General features: G+C 39.9%; 1 protein-coding gene across 1 annotated transcript in view; it reads left to right on the top strand.

Annotated features, from left to right (window-relative positions):
* The window catches only part of MXRA5 (matrix remodeling associated 5), a 31,805-nt gene extending 17,857 nt beyond the window's left edge, over positions 1–13,948 (top strand). The window contains exons 5-7 of the mRNA XM_060233919.1: positions 541–5,334; positions 5,997–6,897; positions 11,718–13,948. Coding sequence (XP_060089902.1) covers positions 541–5,334; positions 5,997–6,897; positions 11,718–13,626 — 7,604 coding nt within the window. The 3' untranslated portion in view covers positions 13,627–13,948. The remainder of the gene's footprint in view (positions 1–540; positions 5,335–5,996; positions 6,898–11,717) is intronic.
* Positions 13,949–16,505: the final 2,557 nt, after the last annotated feature.

Raw genomic sequence — 16,505 nt, 5'->3', positions numbered from 1 at the left:
TAGTTAGAGTATCACACTAGGATCTGGGAGATTCAGGTTCAAATTCTCACTCTGCCATTAAAGCTTACTCTGTGATCATGAGCCATTCACATTTTCTTAGCCTAGCCTATCTTACAGGATAATTGTGAAGATAAAATAGAGCAGGGGTGGCCAAAGGTAGCTCTCCAGATGTTTTTTGCCACAACTCCCATCAGCTCCAGCCAGCATGGCCAGTGGCTGGGGCTGATGGGAGTTGTAGGCAAAAGACATCTGGAGAGCTACTGTTGGCCACCCCTGAAATAGAGAAACACTAGTCTGCATTGCTGAGAAAGGTAGGGTATAAATGAAGTAAACAGTAAAATATGTTTCATACTCTTTTGTTTTGTTGTCATTTTCTTTCAAATTATATGCCCAAACAACAAAATTAGAATTAGTATGTCTCTATTCAATTTATTGTGAGATTAGAGTCCTTGCCTTTAGAAAACATTTGATTTTTCCTGGTAAAACACTCCATGTGAAAGTTCCATAGATTATTTAATACTCTCTTTTTTTTTCTTCCAGGTGTCCTAAAGTGTAAAAAAGACAAAATCTATGAGGATGGGCAACTCTGCCCAAAATGCAGCTACCCTAAGCAGCTCCAGACTCATGATATTCAACATTTGAAAGACATTTCGTGTACAAAGCCCATCATACAGTCTCCACTGAAACTGAACATCAGCCACAATGAGGAGGAAGAGGAGGAAGATGATGACAGCTCTGAATTTCACAGCAAAGAATTTCAGCTTACTCCATGGAACATTACTCTGAACATGACAGATGAGCATGGAAACATTGTGAATCTGGATTGTGAGATTAAGAAACCAACAGACTCTACCAAAATCCAGTGGAATCAAATTTCTCCCCATGAAATTGAAATCAATGCCTCCATTTCCCTGGATATGGAGTGCCTCATGAACCGTGAGAACTATGAAAAACTGTGGAAGTTAATTGCTTACTACAGTGAAGTCCCTGTCAAGTTAGAAAGGGAGCACATGCTCAGCCATGAACCTAAACTGAGCTACCATTACAGGCAAGGTTCTGATTATGATGCACTTTATTACACAGGTGTCAAAGGCAGGATCTTTGCTGAGCCTGACTGGTTGATGCAACCTCTGATACATATCCAATTAAATAGACGCCAGAGCACTGGGAAAAAAGTTGTTCTGTCATTTTCTACCCATGTTTCTCAAACCCTTCAAACTCAAGGAAACAAACACCAGAGAAACAGCTGGGTTATGATAGAGCAAGACCTACACACAAAGGCAGTTCAGAGTGTAGTAGAGGGTTCAGATGCCCAGCTGAGCTGCAATGTGAAAGCAACAGAAAGTCCCTCCATCAAATGGCTTCTTCCAGATGGGACTAAATTGAAAGCTCCATTCAAAATGGAGGACAGCAGATTTTCTGTCCTTAGCAGTGGTCAGCTAGTCATCAAATCAGTAGCCTATGCTGATTCAGGTGTTTACCACTGTGTTGCTCAAGTGAGAGGTGATATAGATTCAATGTCCTACAGAATTTTGGTGCAGCCTCCAGTAATTCAGCCAGCAGACTCTGAGGTAATAAAGGTTCAGAAATATGTGGGGGAGCCCATACTTCTGCCCTGCAGTGCAGTGGCCATACCGGATGCACACCTAAGCTGGATACTTCCAAACAGCCATGTTCTCAATGATTTATCAAACTCTTCCAATGGGTACCTTTTAGACAATGGCTCACTATTAATTCCACGCAGCCATGTCAGTGACAGTGGATATTATCGATGTGTGGCTATAAACCAACAAGGATCAGATCAATTTGCCGTCAGAGTAACAATAAATAAAATGGAGTCTGAGAGATCTTCAAAAAGCATGAAATTTAAAAAGCATCCTGGTTCAAGAACCTCTGTAAAAACAAAGGTTCAGGTAATAACTGATAATGAGGGGTCAGGTGCTGGAGAAAGTGGTGAGACTCTAAGTAAAAAACTCCACTTGAAGAACCATGAAGTATTCCTTAAGCAAAAGAATGACAATGTTTTTCATGGCCATGTGAAAAAGAATAAAAAAGGAAAACGCAAAATGAAGTTGTGGAAAGGAATGGATAGGACTCCAGAAATCAATGTTGCAGAAGGACGGAGAGTATTTGAATCTCGGAGGAGAATAAATATGGCAAACAAGCAGATTAATCCACAGCACTGGGCCAGTATTTTGGCCAAGGTTCGTGGCAAAAATCTTCCTAGAACAACAGTGGTTCCAGTCCCTTCTCTAAGGATTACTACAGAGACACCATTGATGTATAAAACTACAAGACCGCCTCCTCCCATTATCAGTCCCCCACAAAAGACTACTATGGAACCTCCTGTCAGTGAAGAGGAGTCTTCTGGTGACATAGCCCACTTGGCAGAGAGAGAACCATTCTCAGTCACTGTTCCTCCCATTATCAATGTACAGGATTATAATCAGTTTCTATCATCTACAGTAGTAAGTGCTAAGCCTGTTACAGAGCACAAATCATCAAACACAGCAGGAAGTACATACCTGGTAGAAACACCTACTGCAAAAGATTCTTGGATCTCCACAACTGTACAGTCACATGATTGGAAACACAGTGATTTGAGAACAGATAATTACCCAATAGTACCCACTACTTTCACTGAAGAGCAGTCAAATGAAGAAGTAATAAGTAGCCAGCCTTATATTCAGAGCACTTTGATCACAGCACACAAAGGGGTTAGAACAGCACAGTATACGTTCTCTTCTGTAGAAAGACCACTTGAAGCTGATGTTTCTGCAGATCATCAGGCCTCTGAAAGCTCTAAAATCACAAGTACCATTTTTATGCCTGCTTCTCCATTTAAAGTTTTTGGTCCTGGGAACAGTGGTAGCATAGAACATCAGCAAGCAAACAAAAATTCTGACCCAAACCATGTATTAGAAGGGGTAACACTTGAAAACATACATATTCCAATACCAGAATCTGTTTCAGTTTTGGAAAGTACCACTGCTCCATTTAAAAAGAGTGACTGGCTAATGACTGCAGCTGCTACTAATAAGCTAACCACAATGGCAGTCATTCCAGACCATGGAAGCAAAAGCACTACCTCTGATTCACAGGTTTTCCAGTATTCTCGAAGAAGACCATATGGAAGAAGGAGATTAAGACCAAACAGATTCAGAAGACCAAGACCTATTTCTCCTACTCTCTCTCCCATGGGAGTTAGGCCTTACATTCAAAATAAACCTAAAACAGAAGCTGCAACCCAAAGTTTACAACGGTACATTTATACAAGTCTTCATAAACCTGATGATGAAGTAGAAGCTGCAAATGAACACAAACCTTTGGAAGAGAGCTCTTCATTAACTACAAGTTCTACTGCTTTACAAAAATCCATCAAAGTCCATGACTTGGAAGCAGTTTCTGTCCTCAGCCTTATGTCTTCACAACCTAGAACACCTGCAACCATTTCTAATGCTATCAAAGAACAGAAAAGTCATATGGTGGAAAAGTCACTACGTGATGCATTGACCACAGCTCCCAATCGAGAACTGTTTTTATATTCTAGCTTAGGGCATAAACCAACAATGTCAACAGACAATGAATTCTTTGAAAACTTTGAAGGAAATATTCCTACAACAAGCTATGAAGGCACAGATGCACATACTCCAGGGTCTTCAGTATCTATTGCAAATTTCACTAGCCCAGTATTACCAGTTTCCTCCATTCCAGAATTTGAAGAAGGATCTGTAGTCTCATCTCCAGAGAACAGAGTCATGCCAAAAGCAACTCAGTCAGGGTCAGACATTGTACCACATTGGACTACTACTGATAGCACAGCAGTGCATTTGACAGATCCTTCAAATGTCAATGAAGTGCAGAAATTTTCAGCTTCACTAACAATGACTATAGTTACACCATCTTCTAATCAAAGAGTAATAGAGTCTTCACCTCACTATAGTACAATATTTGATGATCTTTTAGCACCCTCAGAAACTAAACAAACTCTCAGCCTTCTGCATAACAAAGCACAAATAATACGATCTTCAAGCCACACAAAGGAAACAATCACTCAGTTACAAGGCCATCATAATCAGACTGCTGTTCACAGAACTGAAACAAACTATTCTCCAGTTTTGCCCATTGCATTTGCACCTCTGGCAACTACTCTCTCACCATTACAATCTAGCACTCTTAATCGGTTGGACCATTTTGCTACCAAGGAAAATTATACATCTAGTCAAGTAACATCACCTGACCTTAAAGGATCTAGTGCTGATAACACACAAGCCAAAGCTGGCTCAAGGCAGAATGAACTTTTCTTCATCCATTCAAACCAGAACAGAATAACCACACAACAAAAGCAAGTGCAATTGAAAGAGTCATCTGGGAGCAGAACATTCAACAGCTTAGCTCCAAATTCAAATATTCCTCACCAACCAATGAAAGTTAAACCAATTTTTAATCAGCCACCTGCTTTTTCACCACCAAAACTTCCTCTTGTGAGGGGTACAGTGAGGCCTCCATATCTCATTTTACCAGGTCTATTTCATCATTTTGGAACTCATCAGCCTCCCCTTCATTATACCAATAAACCAGAAATAACTGCCTATGCTGCTCATACCACACAAGACAGAAAAATCTCTACTCTTCACACAGAGACCTTTCTTATCACAACAGCAGCTCCACCGTACAGACCTAAGTCAAATCTTCCAAGCAGATTTGGCAATCAGGGTGAAACTAGATACAGCATTCCATCTAGAGGTTTTATCAATAACTACCTTCCTGATACCAAAGACAAGCATGGAAGAATAATAAATCAAGCTATACCATATATCCCCAAGCCCAGAATGCCTTTCCTGGTTAACAGAACCAGAGTAGTCCAATACTTGGATATAAATTCTAAAACTATGACAACCAATCAGCTTGTCCCAGCAAGCGCAATTGAGAAGAAATCCAACTCTTCAACCAATATTACACAGAGCACTCCTATAAAAGTTACAGCAATTCCAGTCCCTCCTCTGTCCTTAAGTACTGCACCACCAGCTATAGCTATGCCTCCTGCATCCATAGCTCCAAGTGTTAAATCTCAAATGGCTTCAACCTTACAGTTCTCACGAAGCATCCCTAACAGCAATCCACATGTACCATTTGTTCTTAAATTGGGAGGAAAGGCATTTAATTCCAGTGTAGTTCAGCCTTCCACGAATCTCAGCACACAGGGGGCAAGGCCTAAGATTTTAACAAAAGGATTTAACAGTTTATCCATTCTTGCTGAATCAGATGCTATTATCCCATGCGATGCCACAGGAGAACCAAAACCTTTCATTTCTTGGACAAAAATTTCCACAGGTATGAGCTTTTAAGATTGATCCAGCCACAAAAGGGCATAAGAACTTAAATTCCCCCCAAAAAGGTTATATTCTTTGTTTGCTGTGTACATACCCTTTTTTTTACAAAGCCTGCTTTCCCGGGGAGGGTGGGATATAAATAGAATAAAATAAAGTGAGATTCCTTTTGTTACTTTATCATGTAATTTTGTACCTAACCTTAGACTGTACTTGCATTTATTCTAGTGTATTATTCACAATAATCTAAATAAAGCAGAAATAAAGTGGCATCTTTAAGATCTTAAAAAAATCAAGATGTGATTTGCTTTCTATTTTTCTTTGCCACAAAAGGCTAATTCAGCCACTCTCTTGAAATAATAATCACATCAATCTAGCAAGAGTGATCTGGACACCCAAGCAGCCTTCACAGTGTGGATGAAAATGTTTCATCCAGATGGGTGCTATGATGCTCATCTAAGACTTATTGAACAGGCTAGATGCATCATTTGATACATGTAAGAATACCCAAGAATGTTCAAAGTCTCCGTGGGAGAGTAGCTGGCATGTGTTTTTGCTCCTCTACCCCTTTATTGTATTAAAGTATTAATAGATGTTATTGCAATTCCCAGAATTTTAAAAAAAGAATAATGAAGTCTGTTATTTTTTGTCTGCTATATCTTCTAGGGGCTCTAATGACAGCTAATACAAGGATACAACGTTTTGAAGTCTTGAAAAATGGCACATTCATTATCCGAAAAGTTCACCTTCAGGACCGTGGACAGTATTTATGCATGGCTCAGAACTTGCACGGTGTTGATAAAATGATTGTGCTGTTGACAGTCCTTGCCCAGCAGCCCAAAATATTAGGCTCCCGCTTCAGAGATGTGACTGTTTATTTTGGAGAAAAGGTGACCATGGATTGCCAAGCCACTGGAATTCCAAGTCCACATCTTTCTTGGATTTTCCCTGACAGGAAAATATTGCAAACTGTGAGTACTACAGAGGGAAGAGTGGTGCTATATGAGAACCGAACCTTGGCGCTCAAGGACACTAACTTCTCAGACCGGGGAGTTTACAAATGCATAGCCAGCAATGCTGCAGGGGCAGATAGCACTGCTGTGAGACTTCACATAGCTGCCTTGCCACCTATTATCCAGCAGGAAAAACAGCAAAACATTTCCTTGAATGTGGGACAGAACGTTAATATTCACTGTAGTGCCAAAGCAGCACCTTTGCCGAGCATTCGTTGGGTACTTTTTGATGGTACCCAGATTCGGACTTCTCAGTTTGTTCATGGGAATCTGTTTGTTTTTCCAAATGGAACCCTTTACATACGCAATGTTTCACCTAAAGACAGTGGGAGCTATGAATGTATTGCAGCTAATATGGTAGGTGCTGCCAGGAGATCGGTATGGTTGCATGTCAAGAAGCAGTCCACAAATGCCAGGATCACCGGGAGTTCTCCCCAGAGAACTGATGTAACATATGGTGGCACCCTACGATTAGACTGTAGTGCATCAGGAGACCCCTGGCCGCGGATACTCTGGAGGCTGCCTTCCAAAAGAATGGTGGATTCTGTACACAGGTATCTGCTGCTGCTTTTTGTTGGTTTTGATGACAAAATAATTTGCAAGTTATCACACTATATCACATTCCAGTTTTATGCTCCATGGTTAGAAATAATAACTTGTTCAGAATACTGTCTCTTGATTTATATATTACATGTCATTCTGAATGGAAACTTCCTCCAGCAATCATTTAATCATTTATTTAGCATATCAGGTTTTTCCATGCAGCATTTCATAAGTATGTTTGGACTTGAAAAGCCTATTCCTATATCATTTTTTCAATTTTATCTTGTACTTTCTCCAAGGAGCTCAGGGCAGCATATGTGGTTCTCTGCCCTCCCTGTCCTCACCATAACCTTATGAGGTGGTTACAGAATGTAACTGGCCCAAAGTTATGCATTAAGCTAAGTAGGAATTTGAAGCTAGAAGGTCTCAGCCATCCTAGTCCAGTACTCTAATCTCTAGAACAGGGGTGGCCAACAGTAGCTCTCCAGATGTTTTTGCCTACAACTCCCATCAGCCCCAGCCATTGGCCATGCTGGCTGGGGCTGATGGGAGTTGTAAGTAAAAAACATCTGGTGAGCTACCGTTGGCCACCCCTGCTCTAGAACCCACTGGCTCTGAATATACTGATGCTTCTCATGTTTATTCAGAAATAAGTCCCGCTGTATTCAGCAGATCTTTATCATTAATAAGCCTGTATAGTGTTATTTGCTTAGAACGGTGGGGTTTTTTTAATTTTGAGATTCCTCAAAGCACATTAACAATTTCTCACTTAGGTCAGTAATAGCAGAAGTGCTTCCCTGAAAGGAAGCTTATCTCTAATCACAGTCTTTCCCTGCCAAGAAAAGAGAATGTTTTGTTGTGTTGTATTATGTCATGATTCATGCAGGGCAATGATGAGGTCTGAAAAGCCTGACCAGCGTTCCATGTGAACTGTCTGTGCACCTTGTTTTTTCAGTGCACAGAGGATCCACAGGAGACATGATGGGGTTCTACAACAAACATATGAATAAGGAAACAAGTCCCATTTCTGAAGGCAGATGTTAGAGAAATTGCTATGGATCTCCTCTTTAGATGGCGGAATTAGAAGAGGAGACCCTGGTAGAGCTTAGGAGGGATCTTTTACCTATTTATGGAGGTGCAGTTTCAGACAGAAAACTCCAACAGTAAAATGGTTTAAAATAAAATGTTTACTTAGAAATATATATAAAAATACAATCACACATTCAAACAAGGTAAATAATTCATACAACAATCACACAGTTCCAAAGGAAAATGGAGATGAAATTGATAGGGGTAACACAAGGGTAAAACACAGTCAGGGTGATACTACCTGGTCCAGATGTGCTGAGGTCCAGTTACAACTTGAAGATGGAGACATGCACTACCATGTGCAATGTCTGAGGGGCGCCCTTTCTTAGAGTAATGGGGGGAAACAATCTAGTTACATGTGTTCAGACTGAAAAAGGAGGTTTGACTTGCTCTCATGTTTATAATCTTTGGAGGGAGTGAGGTCCCCTCTGGCTTGTGGTGGGCAGTGATGAGTCTTTTCTGGGTATCTGATTGGGTGCTCACCTCAAGCCAATGAGCAGAGCTCATAGATAGTTCTTGCACAGTAATTACTAGAAGGATGGGTCAGGATGCAGTTGATGAGTTTAAAGTGGTTTGGTTTCGACACCCAGGAAGGAAATCAGTTTAGTAGACCTTGAGCAACTTGGTAGGCATTAGCATAGAATTAAATAGAAAAGGCTGAGTAGAAGCAATGGGCCTGAAGGATGGGCTGTTGGTCAGTAGCTGAGAATTAAGTTATGAGCCTTACTTACCAGAAGACCCTATTGTCCTCATGCATTTCGTTTGGGCGAGGGAGAGGGCCATGTCAAGAGGATGCCTTAGGTAATGACCAGAACAACCTCACTGCTGGTTCTACTCCATTTTGAATGGAATATTTCCTTGGCCTGTTTCTGATCAGACTCCATTTTGTTTCCAAGAATAGGAGCCCCACTCTCTCTCTAGCTATTGGAGTTCTCCTGTATGAACAGGCAGCACCTCTTGGTCACACAGAAAGTTTAAAATCCAGTAGTTTAGAGAAAGGTTGGCATACGTTTGTCACAAAGAAAATCCTCTGATAGGATGGATAAAATTACATTAGAATTGTTTGATATAATTCTAATGAAGGATCAGGAGCTACAATCTGCCTGCATATAGTAACTGTGGTCAGCCATGTTCCGTGTGAAAACAAAATGGACTGCAGTCCATCCTGAGTTAAGCATTGTGAAGGGCCACTGATTTCAGGGAAGATAATTATTTTTTTTTAATTCTCAATTTGAAAATGATTTAATTCAAGTTGGATTGTGACTGTGTATGCTACACCAGCAGAACTTTATATCTGTGTTAACATTCATATACATTTAGCAAAAAGCCTTTATATTCTTTTGCTTGCTAAAAAGTTTAAGCTTTGCCAAGATGTTTGGTCTTGATTTGCACTTCACTGAGATTATTTTATAGCATAGTCGAGCTGTTGTGATATTTTAAACATATTTTCATTTAAGACATTTAGCACCCATTTTCCATGAATGTTACCATATTAGAAGTTTGTTGTTACAATAATATTGTTTATAATAATAAAACTCAGAACAACATATGTGGTACAATTCAACACATACACCCCTTTTACCTTCACAACAACCCTAAGAGAGAAGCTACACCAAGAAAGATCTTCCAGTATAGCTGAGCAAAGATATCTTCAGTCGTAGTCAAAATTTATATCCATCACAGTGGCTAAATGATTGTTGAATATTTACCAATCTAAAGTCAAAGACTTTCAGTAGAAATAACCTCCCTGTTTAGAACTGTGAATAAATGCAAGTTTTATAAATACAGCCAATCTCTTGTACCTGTCATCTTATAACGTCTTCTTTTAAAGATTGTTAATTATCAAAGATTTTAGGTTTTCACGGCTGGTAACATCATTAGGGTTTGTAGAATCTTTCGGGATCAAGTGCCGTGTTCTACTGGAGAAAGTTTTCCTTCCAGACGTTTCGTTCTCAGCTGCGGAGAACATCCTCAGTGGCGTTGCAGCCGGAGCAGGCGCTCTGACCTTCTTGGCTGCTGTGCATTGAGTGGGGCCAGGGCTGCTGCCCCACTCAATGCACAGCAGCCAAGAAGGTCAGAGCGCCTGCTCCGGCTGCAACGCCACTGAGGATGTTCTCCGCAGCTGAGAACGAAACGTCTGGAAGGAAAACTTTCTCCAGTAGAACACGGCACTTGATCCCGAAAGATTCTACAAACCCTAATGATGGTTAATTATGTCTGAAGCTGCAGATTTTTTAAAAAAGTTAGTTAACAGTCTTGACCTTATGAGACAATTTACTGAGGTGGTATTTCATAGGTTTATATTCCAGGGTCTTAGTACTGTGTTTTCATGCTGGAACCTGCATTGAACCTAAGCCTTGTACAAGAACTGGTTCAGCAACATTAATGTTCCCTTTCTAACCAATGCAAAGACCATTGCTCACTCCTCCTTGGTTTAGTGACAGTGGTTTATTGGAAACAGGACAGAGTTATCATCTTTCTCACCTTAGCATCTTCAACTGCAGTGTGTTCATTGCTCTGTTCCTCGTGTACATTTTCCAGGAAGAATTACAGCTTGTTGTCCATTGTGGAGCAATGGACAATTGTTCTTTGATGTGCTTTTTGATGGAGCACATGCTTTCCATTCAAAAGATCCTGAGCTTAGCTACTGACATCTCCAGTTGACAAGATCTCAAGTACCTGAGTACAGAAAGGCCTTTGCCTGACCGTAGAAGGCTGCTGCCAGTTAAAGCTGCTTTGGACTGATTACACAGTCACATCTGCATTGAGTTTGCTGTATTTCTTATGATATTTGAAGGGTGAACAGGCCATAAGTGTAGAAGCATTATATACAGGTTTTCCTTTGAGTGCCACAAGAAGCTCCATTAGATATATACAGCAGAGAGTTGACATCAGACAGTGGTCCTTTTTAGGGATGTCAGATGTCACTCAGAATAGATGGACCTGGGATAGCTAAAGTAGTAATCTGAGTTGTTATAAAGCAACTCCTTATCTATCTGCGAGAACACAGCAACAGTATGGCTGTTCTCCCAGAAATGGGGGAAAAAATGGATTGAGCAGTAGCAGCTTGGGAAGCTGGAGGCTCAGTTACTCCTGCAGGGTCAACATACAGGCAAACATCTCATTTGCTATATAAGCATTATAAGCCTACATTATGTTATTAGATATCTGTAATAATTTAAAATAGATTGACCATGCATTTTACTCCTGAAGCAAAGATTATACCTTCAATTGTTTGGCAATATATACTAATATCTCCTGTTATATTAGTGTAACATAAATCTTCTTCTCAGATATCTCACCATCGCATGTAGATGAATATAGGCATGTGTGTGTGTGTGTTGGTATTTATTTTAACCAGTTAAAACCATAACAATATGACTCTTCTTTGAGTAACGTCTTCATTTAATAAATGTGTATATCTAGTCATATGGAGTTTATTGTCAATATCCTGTTCATTTTGTAAACATGTGTATCCACACATATAAGTTTGTTTTAAATTTAGACATGCTGTTTATAAACAAGTTTTTTACATTTCCATTTTAAAGACATTGCATAAATCAGAACTAGATCTTCAGGAGCATAAAGTAAATAAAAGCATCCTCATTAGAGTAGTCTATTTCAGGATGGAATTGTTTGCTTTCAAATGAAGATAATTATGTTTTGCTTTCTGGCTCAAATTATGGTAAATTATGAGTATAAACTTACAACATGTGTTTTGTTTCCTGTCTTCCTAAATTAGTTTGGACAGCAGAATCAAGGTGTTTGGCAATGGGACTTTGGTTGTCCATTCCGTCACTGACAAAGATGCAGGAGACTATCTCTGTGTAGCCCGCAATAAGATTGGCGATGACTACGTGGTCCTCAAAGTGAATGTGATGATGAAACCTGCAAAAATAGAACACAAGAATGTGAATAACCATAAAGTGATGTATGGTGGAGACCTAAAAGTTGACTGCGTAGCCACTGGTCTGCCAAACCCTGAAATCTCCTGGAGCCTTCCAGATGGCAGCATGGTGAACACTTTGATGCAATCTGATGACAGTGGAAGCCGAGCAAAGAGATACGTGGTATTCAACAATGGAACACTATACTTTAATGAAGTAGGCCTGAGAGAAGAAGGGGACTACACCTGTTATGCTGAGAACCAGATTGGCAAAGATGAGATGAAAGTACGAGTCAAAGTAGTGGCTGAGCCTGCCAATATTAGGAACAAAACCTTTACAACTATCAGTGTCCCGTATGGGGATGTGATATCTCTGGGATGTGAAGCAAAAGGTGAGCCTACACCTAAAGTTACCTGGTTGTCTCCAAGCAACAGACTCATCCCACTTCTGTCAGATAAGTATCAGGTGTACAGAGATGGGACACTTCTCATTCAGAAAGCCCAAAGATCTGACAATGGCAACTATACATGTATAGCTCGGAACAGTGCTGGGGAAGACCGGAAGATTGTCTTGATCCACGTCAATGTCCAGCCTCCCAGAATCAATGGGCATCCCAGCACCAGCACCTCAGTCAAAGAAATGGCTGTGAAAGACAGCCGTAAGCTGGTTGACTGCAAAGCAGAAGGCATCCCATCTCCACGGGTCATGTGGGCCTTTCCAGAAGGAGTAATCCTACCTGCTCCCTATTATGGGAATAGAATCACTGTGCATCGTAATGGCACATTAGACATTCGGGGAGTGAGACAGACTGACTCAGTGCAGCTAGTGTGTATTGGCAGAAATGAAGGTGGGGAAGCCAGGCTGATTGTACAGCTGCAAGTCATGGATCATGTGGAAAAGCCTGCCTTTAGGGATCCAGTCACTGAAAAGATCACTGCCACTGCAGGGCACAGCATCAACCTAAACTGCTCGGTACATGGAAATCCTCAGCCTAGCACAGCCTGGATCCTTCCCAATGGCACAGAAGTTCAAAGAGCCAGTCATTTGCATAGATTCTACCATAAAAGAGATGGAATACTTCATATCAGTGCCCTCTCTGGAACAGATGCCGGTACTTATCGCTGCATGGCCAGGAACTCAGGTGGTTCTGCTGAGCGAGTGGTTTCCCTCAAAGTGGGCCTTAAACCAGAAATTAGCAACCAGTATAACAACTTGGTGAGCATTATCAATGGGGAGACCCTGCAGCTTCACTGTGTAACCCAGCCCAGTCAGCGGGCTCGTATAACTTGGACTCTGCCCAATGGGATGGTGTTAGATAGTCCTCAGACCATTGGTCGATTCTCCCTGTTGGAGAATGGCACTCTCACAGTTCGTGAAGCATCTGTATTTGACAGAGGTACTTATCTATGTAAGGTAGCAACTGAGTATGGCTCTTCCCTTATGAATGTTCCAGTGATTGTGATTGCCTACCCACCCCGCATCACAAGTGAACCAGCTCCTGTTGTCTACGCAAGGCCTGGCAATACAGTGAAGCTGAACTGTATGGCCATTGGGATTCCTAAAGCAGAAATAACATGGGAACTCCCAGACAAATCACATCTGACAACAGGAGCTCAGTCCCGTCTGTATGGAAACAAATTCCTTCACCCTCAGGGCTCATTAATCATCCAACAAGCTACACAAAGGGATGCAGGCTTCTACAAATGCACTGCTAAAAATATACTTGGCAGTGATTCAAAAGCAACCTACATACACATATTCTAAAGTTCAAACAAATGCCTTTGAATACACAAAGATCCAAAGATCCTGCCAAGTGAGTACAACTAGAAAAATATAATTACTACATGGAATCAGTTGTATTAAGGGGAGAAAAAGAGGGTTGCACCATAACTGTCATGCTTTACCTTTTGTGCCATACCAAAATACTAATCTGGCAGTTGTCATGCCTGAGAAGACCTCTGAACTGCCATAACTGATGCATCTGGGTTTCTCACCTCACAACTTGAGACTAGAGATGAAATAAAATCCAAAGTTTGTCATTGTTTCAAAATAACTTTATGAATTTCAAAAAGAAAATGTGATGGATAGATGTATGGAAAAAATTAAGAGCAAGATCTGGGTAAAGTTAAACATTTTTAGATGGCCTTAATTTCAGTCAGTGGGGTTGATCACCAGAGTCAATGGAAACTAAAATGGCTGCATTGCTCTCTGTATCCTTAAGGCTAGATTAACACATGTTATAATGATGTAAACATGTCCAATTCCCATCTCTTACATAAAATTTATGACTACTCATCCAATGATATGATGTCACTGCGTTGTGAATTTCAGCACACCACATCATTGGTTGCCACTGTCAGGGATATAGAGAGTTACAATGAGATCATGTTTCCTTCAAATTACAGGGCAGAGGAAAAGAATTCAGTTTGGTTATCACAGTTTTTCTTAACAGCCTCAACTATACCAGGCCTAATCTGCCTGACTGATATCAATGCAATAATATTTAGTACCAATTTGTCAAGTTAATTTTTTTCTACCTTGTAATACCTAAAGCCCTCAGACCCAATGGCATCCATGAACAGGGATGCTGGAAAAGTGCTATATAAATTTGCATTCTTCAATTTCTTTGATTTGCAAATTCAAATCCTTATTCCAGTTAATTTTGTTTCAGTCTGTAGCCTAAAACCGTCTGCCAAATAATAGTCCAAATTGATTCCTTGAAGCAACAAGCACCTTAAAACATACCAAAATAGTATTAAAATGTAACAGAAGAGCTGAGGTGTGTTTTTTATTTTTATTTTTTGTCATTGCTGGACATAAACCATTTCTTTCATTCCCTACACTGCTGTGACATTGCCAAATCTTTACAGAATCAAAATTCTCAGCGCTGATAGTTCTCAAGAATCAGTACTTCAGTTTGCAATTTTTAAAAAGTCTTTGATTTAATTCCAGGACAACCTAGCAATAATTACTGTAACAATGCAAATGCCTCACAGCTAGGGAATCCCTAGCAGATTTCAGTCATTCTGTATATTGCCCCCCCTCGTTCAGACTATGAGACTGGAATAACAATGACCTTTGTCTCAGTGTATAAATTATTGGTCTTTACAAGACTCTGATATTTTTACTGTGTTTTATATAATATTAAGATCAGTATACTGTGTGTTTTATAATAAAAAATATTTTCCACACAACTTTGCCATGGTGTTCTTTCCAAGCATAAAATTGTTCCACTGAGCAATATACATTACTTGAAACCGGCTGATGATATAGGAGTTGAATGTAAAGTAGGCAATTCCAGTATAGATATGTCTGTTTTTATTTAAGAAGTTGGTCAGCAGCTCAGAAGCCTTCCCACATTCATAGAACACTTCAGAAATCCCACTACATTTTCACAGCAATATTTGCATTTGCACAGTTGTTTTGATTTGCAGGCACTGCACAACATTCATAGGACTTATGTTTACACTGATCAAGTGAAGTAGCCGCCCTGAGCCTGCTTCGGCGGGGAGGGCGGGATATAAATAAAACTTATTATTATTATTAAGTAATGTACTGATTATATTACTGGGTAGAGCTGCCAATTGTCTGCAAAATAAAGAAGTCCTGACATATTAATGGAATGTTAGCTATCAGGTGATATTATTTACCTCTATGCCATAAAAAGCTTTAGCTGCTTATTTCCATGCATTATGTCTCTATTAAACAGACAGGACTTTTTTCCCCCTTGGACCTTTTGGCAACTCTGCCCCCCGAAAGATAAGAAACCGAGGCCTAGTCACTTGCTAAGGTCTATATCAGAAGACAGCCTATTTGATCTGGTTCCAGATCCACTAGATTGTCAAACTATGGAAACAACACCAATGAGAAAGCTGGATCATTCTTTCCATACCTTGGATTTCTTTGAAGAACTTTTCAGTTTCTAAGCTGTCCTAAACAGGAAAGCGTCCATTGTTTTAAAAGTCAAGTGATTAATTCCAAATAAGTATTTTAAAATACTTCTTTGTATTTAATTTTCACTAAAACCCATCATAGCAAAAAGTTGGTTTGGATTTAAAAACAAAACAAAACATGAATCCTGTCAATCTGTAATGTGGTGTCACTTTAAAAACCTGTATAATTTTTTAAATTCACCTTACCCTGAAAAGTGTATAGTACACATATCAGCAACTGGGTTTCTATTCTAAAGGTCAAAAAGTGCACACCTCATGAAATATTGAATGTTTTGAAACTACGTTTACATACTCAGTATCATGCTCAGATGGAAGGGAAGACAGCAAGATTTAGCCTGATCTCATCAGATCTTGGAAGCTAAGCAACTGACACCTAGTTCTCAAATAATATCTTGAAAAAAATTGTTTTTGCTTTGGTGCTCCCTTTCCTTTCAAGCTCTATTCATGAGTCACAGCAAACTCACATACAGCATACATTTTATTTTTCTTTATATATGTACTGAGTAATTTTCATGTTACATTCAGTGTATGTATGCTATGTATAGATAAATATGTGATTTAAAGTCCATATTTATCCAGGTACTGGTCCCTGGCTTCATTTGTACAGTAAATTTGTACTGTCTCATTCTTACAAACAGGTGCATGCACATACATGCAGGCTGTATGATAATTCACTGTAGTGTGAACAGG

This window comes from Heteronotia binoei, chromosome 3, assembly GCF_032191835.1.
Source record: "Heteronotia binoei isolate CCM8104 ecotype False Entrance Well chromosome 3, APGP_CSIRO_Hbin_v1, whole genome shotgun sequence".
NCBI classification, from domain to species: domain Eukaryota; kingdom Metazoa; phylum Chordata; class Lepidosauria; order Squamata; family Gekkonidae; genus Heteronotia; species Heteronotia binoei.
This window is presented reverse-complemented; position numbering and strand designations above follow the sequence as displayed.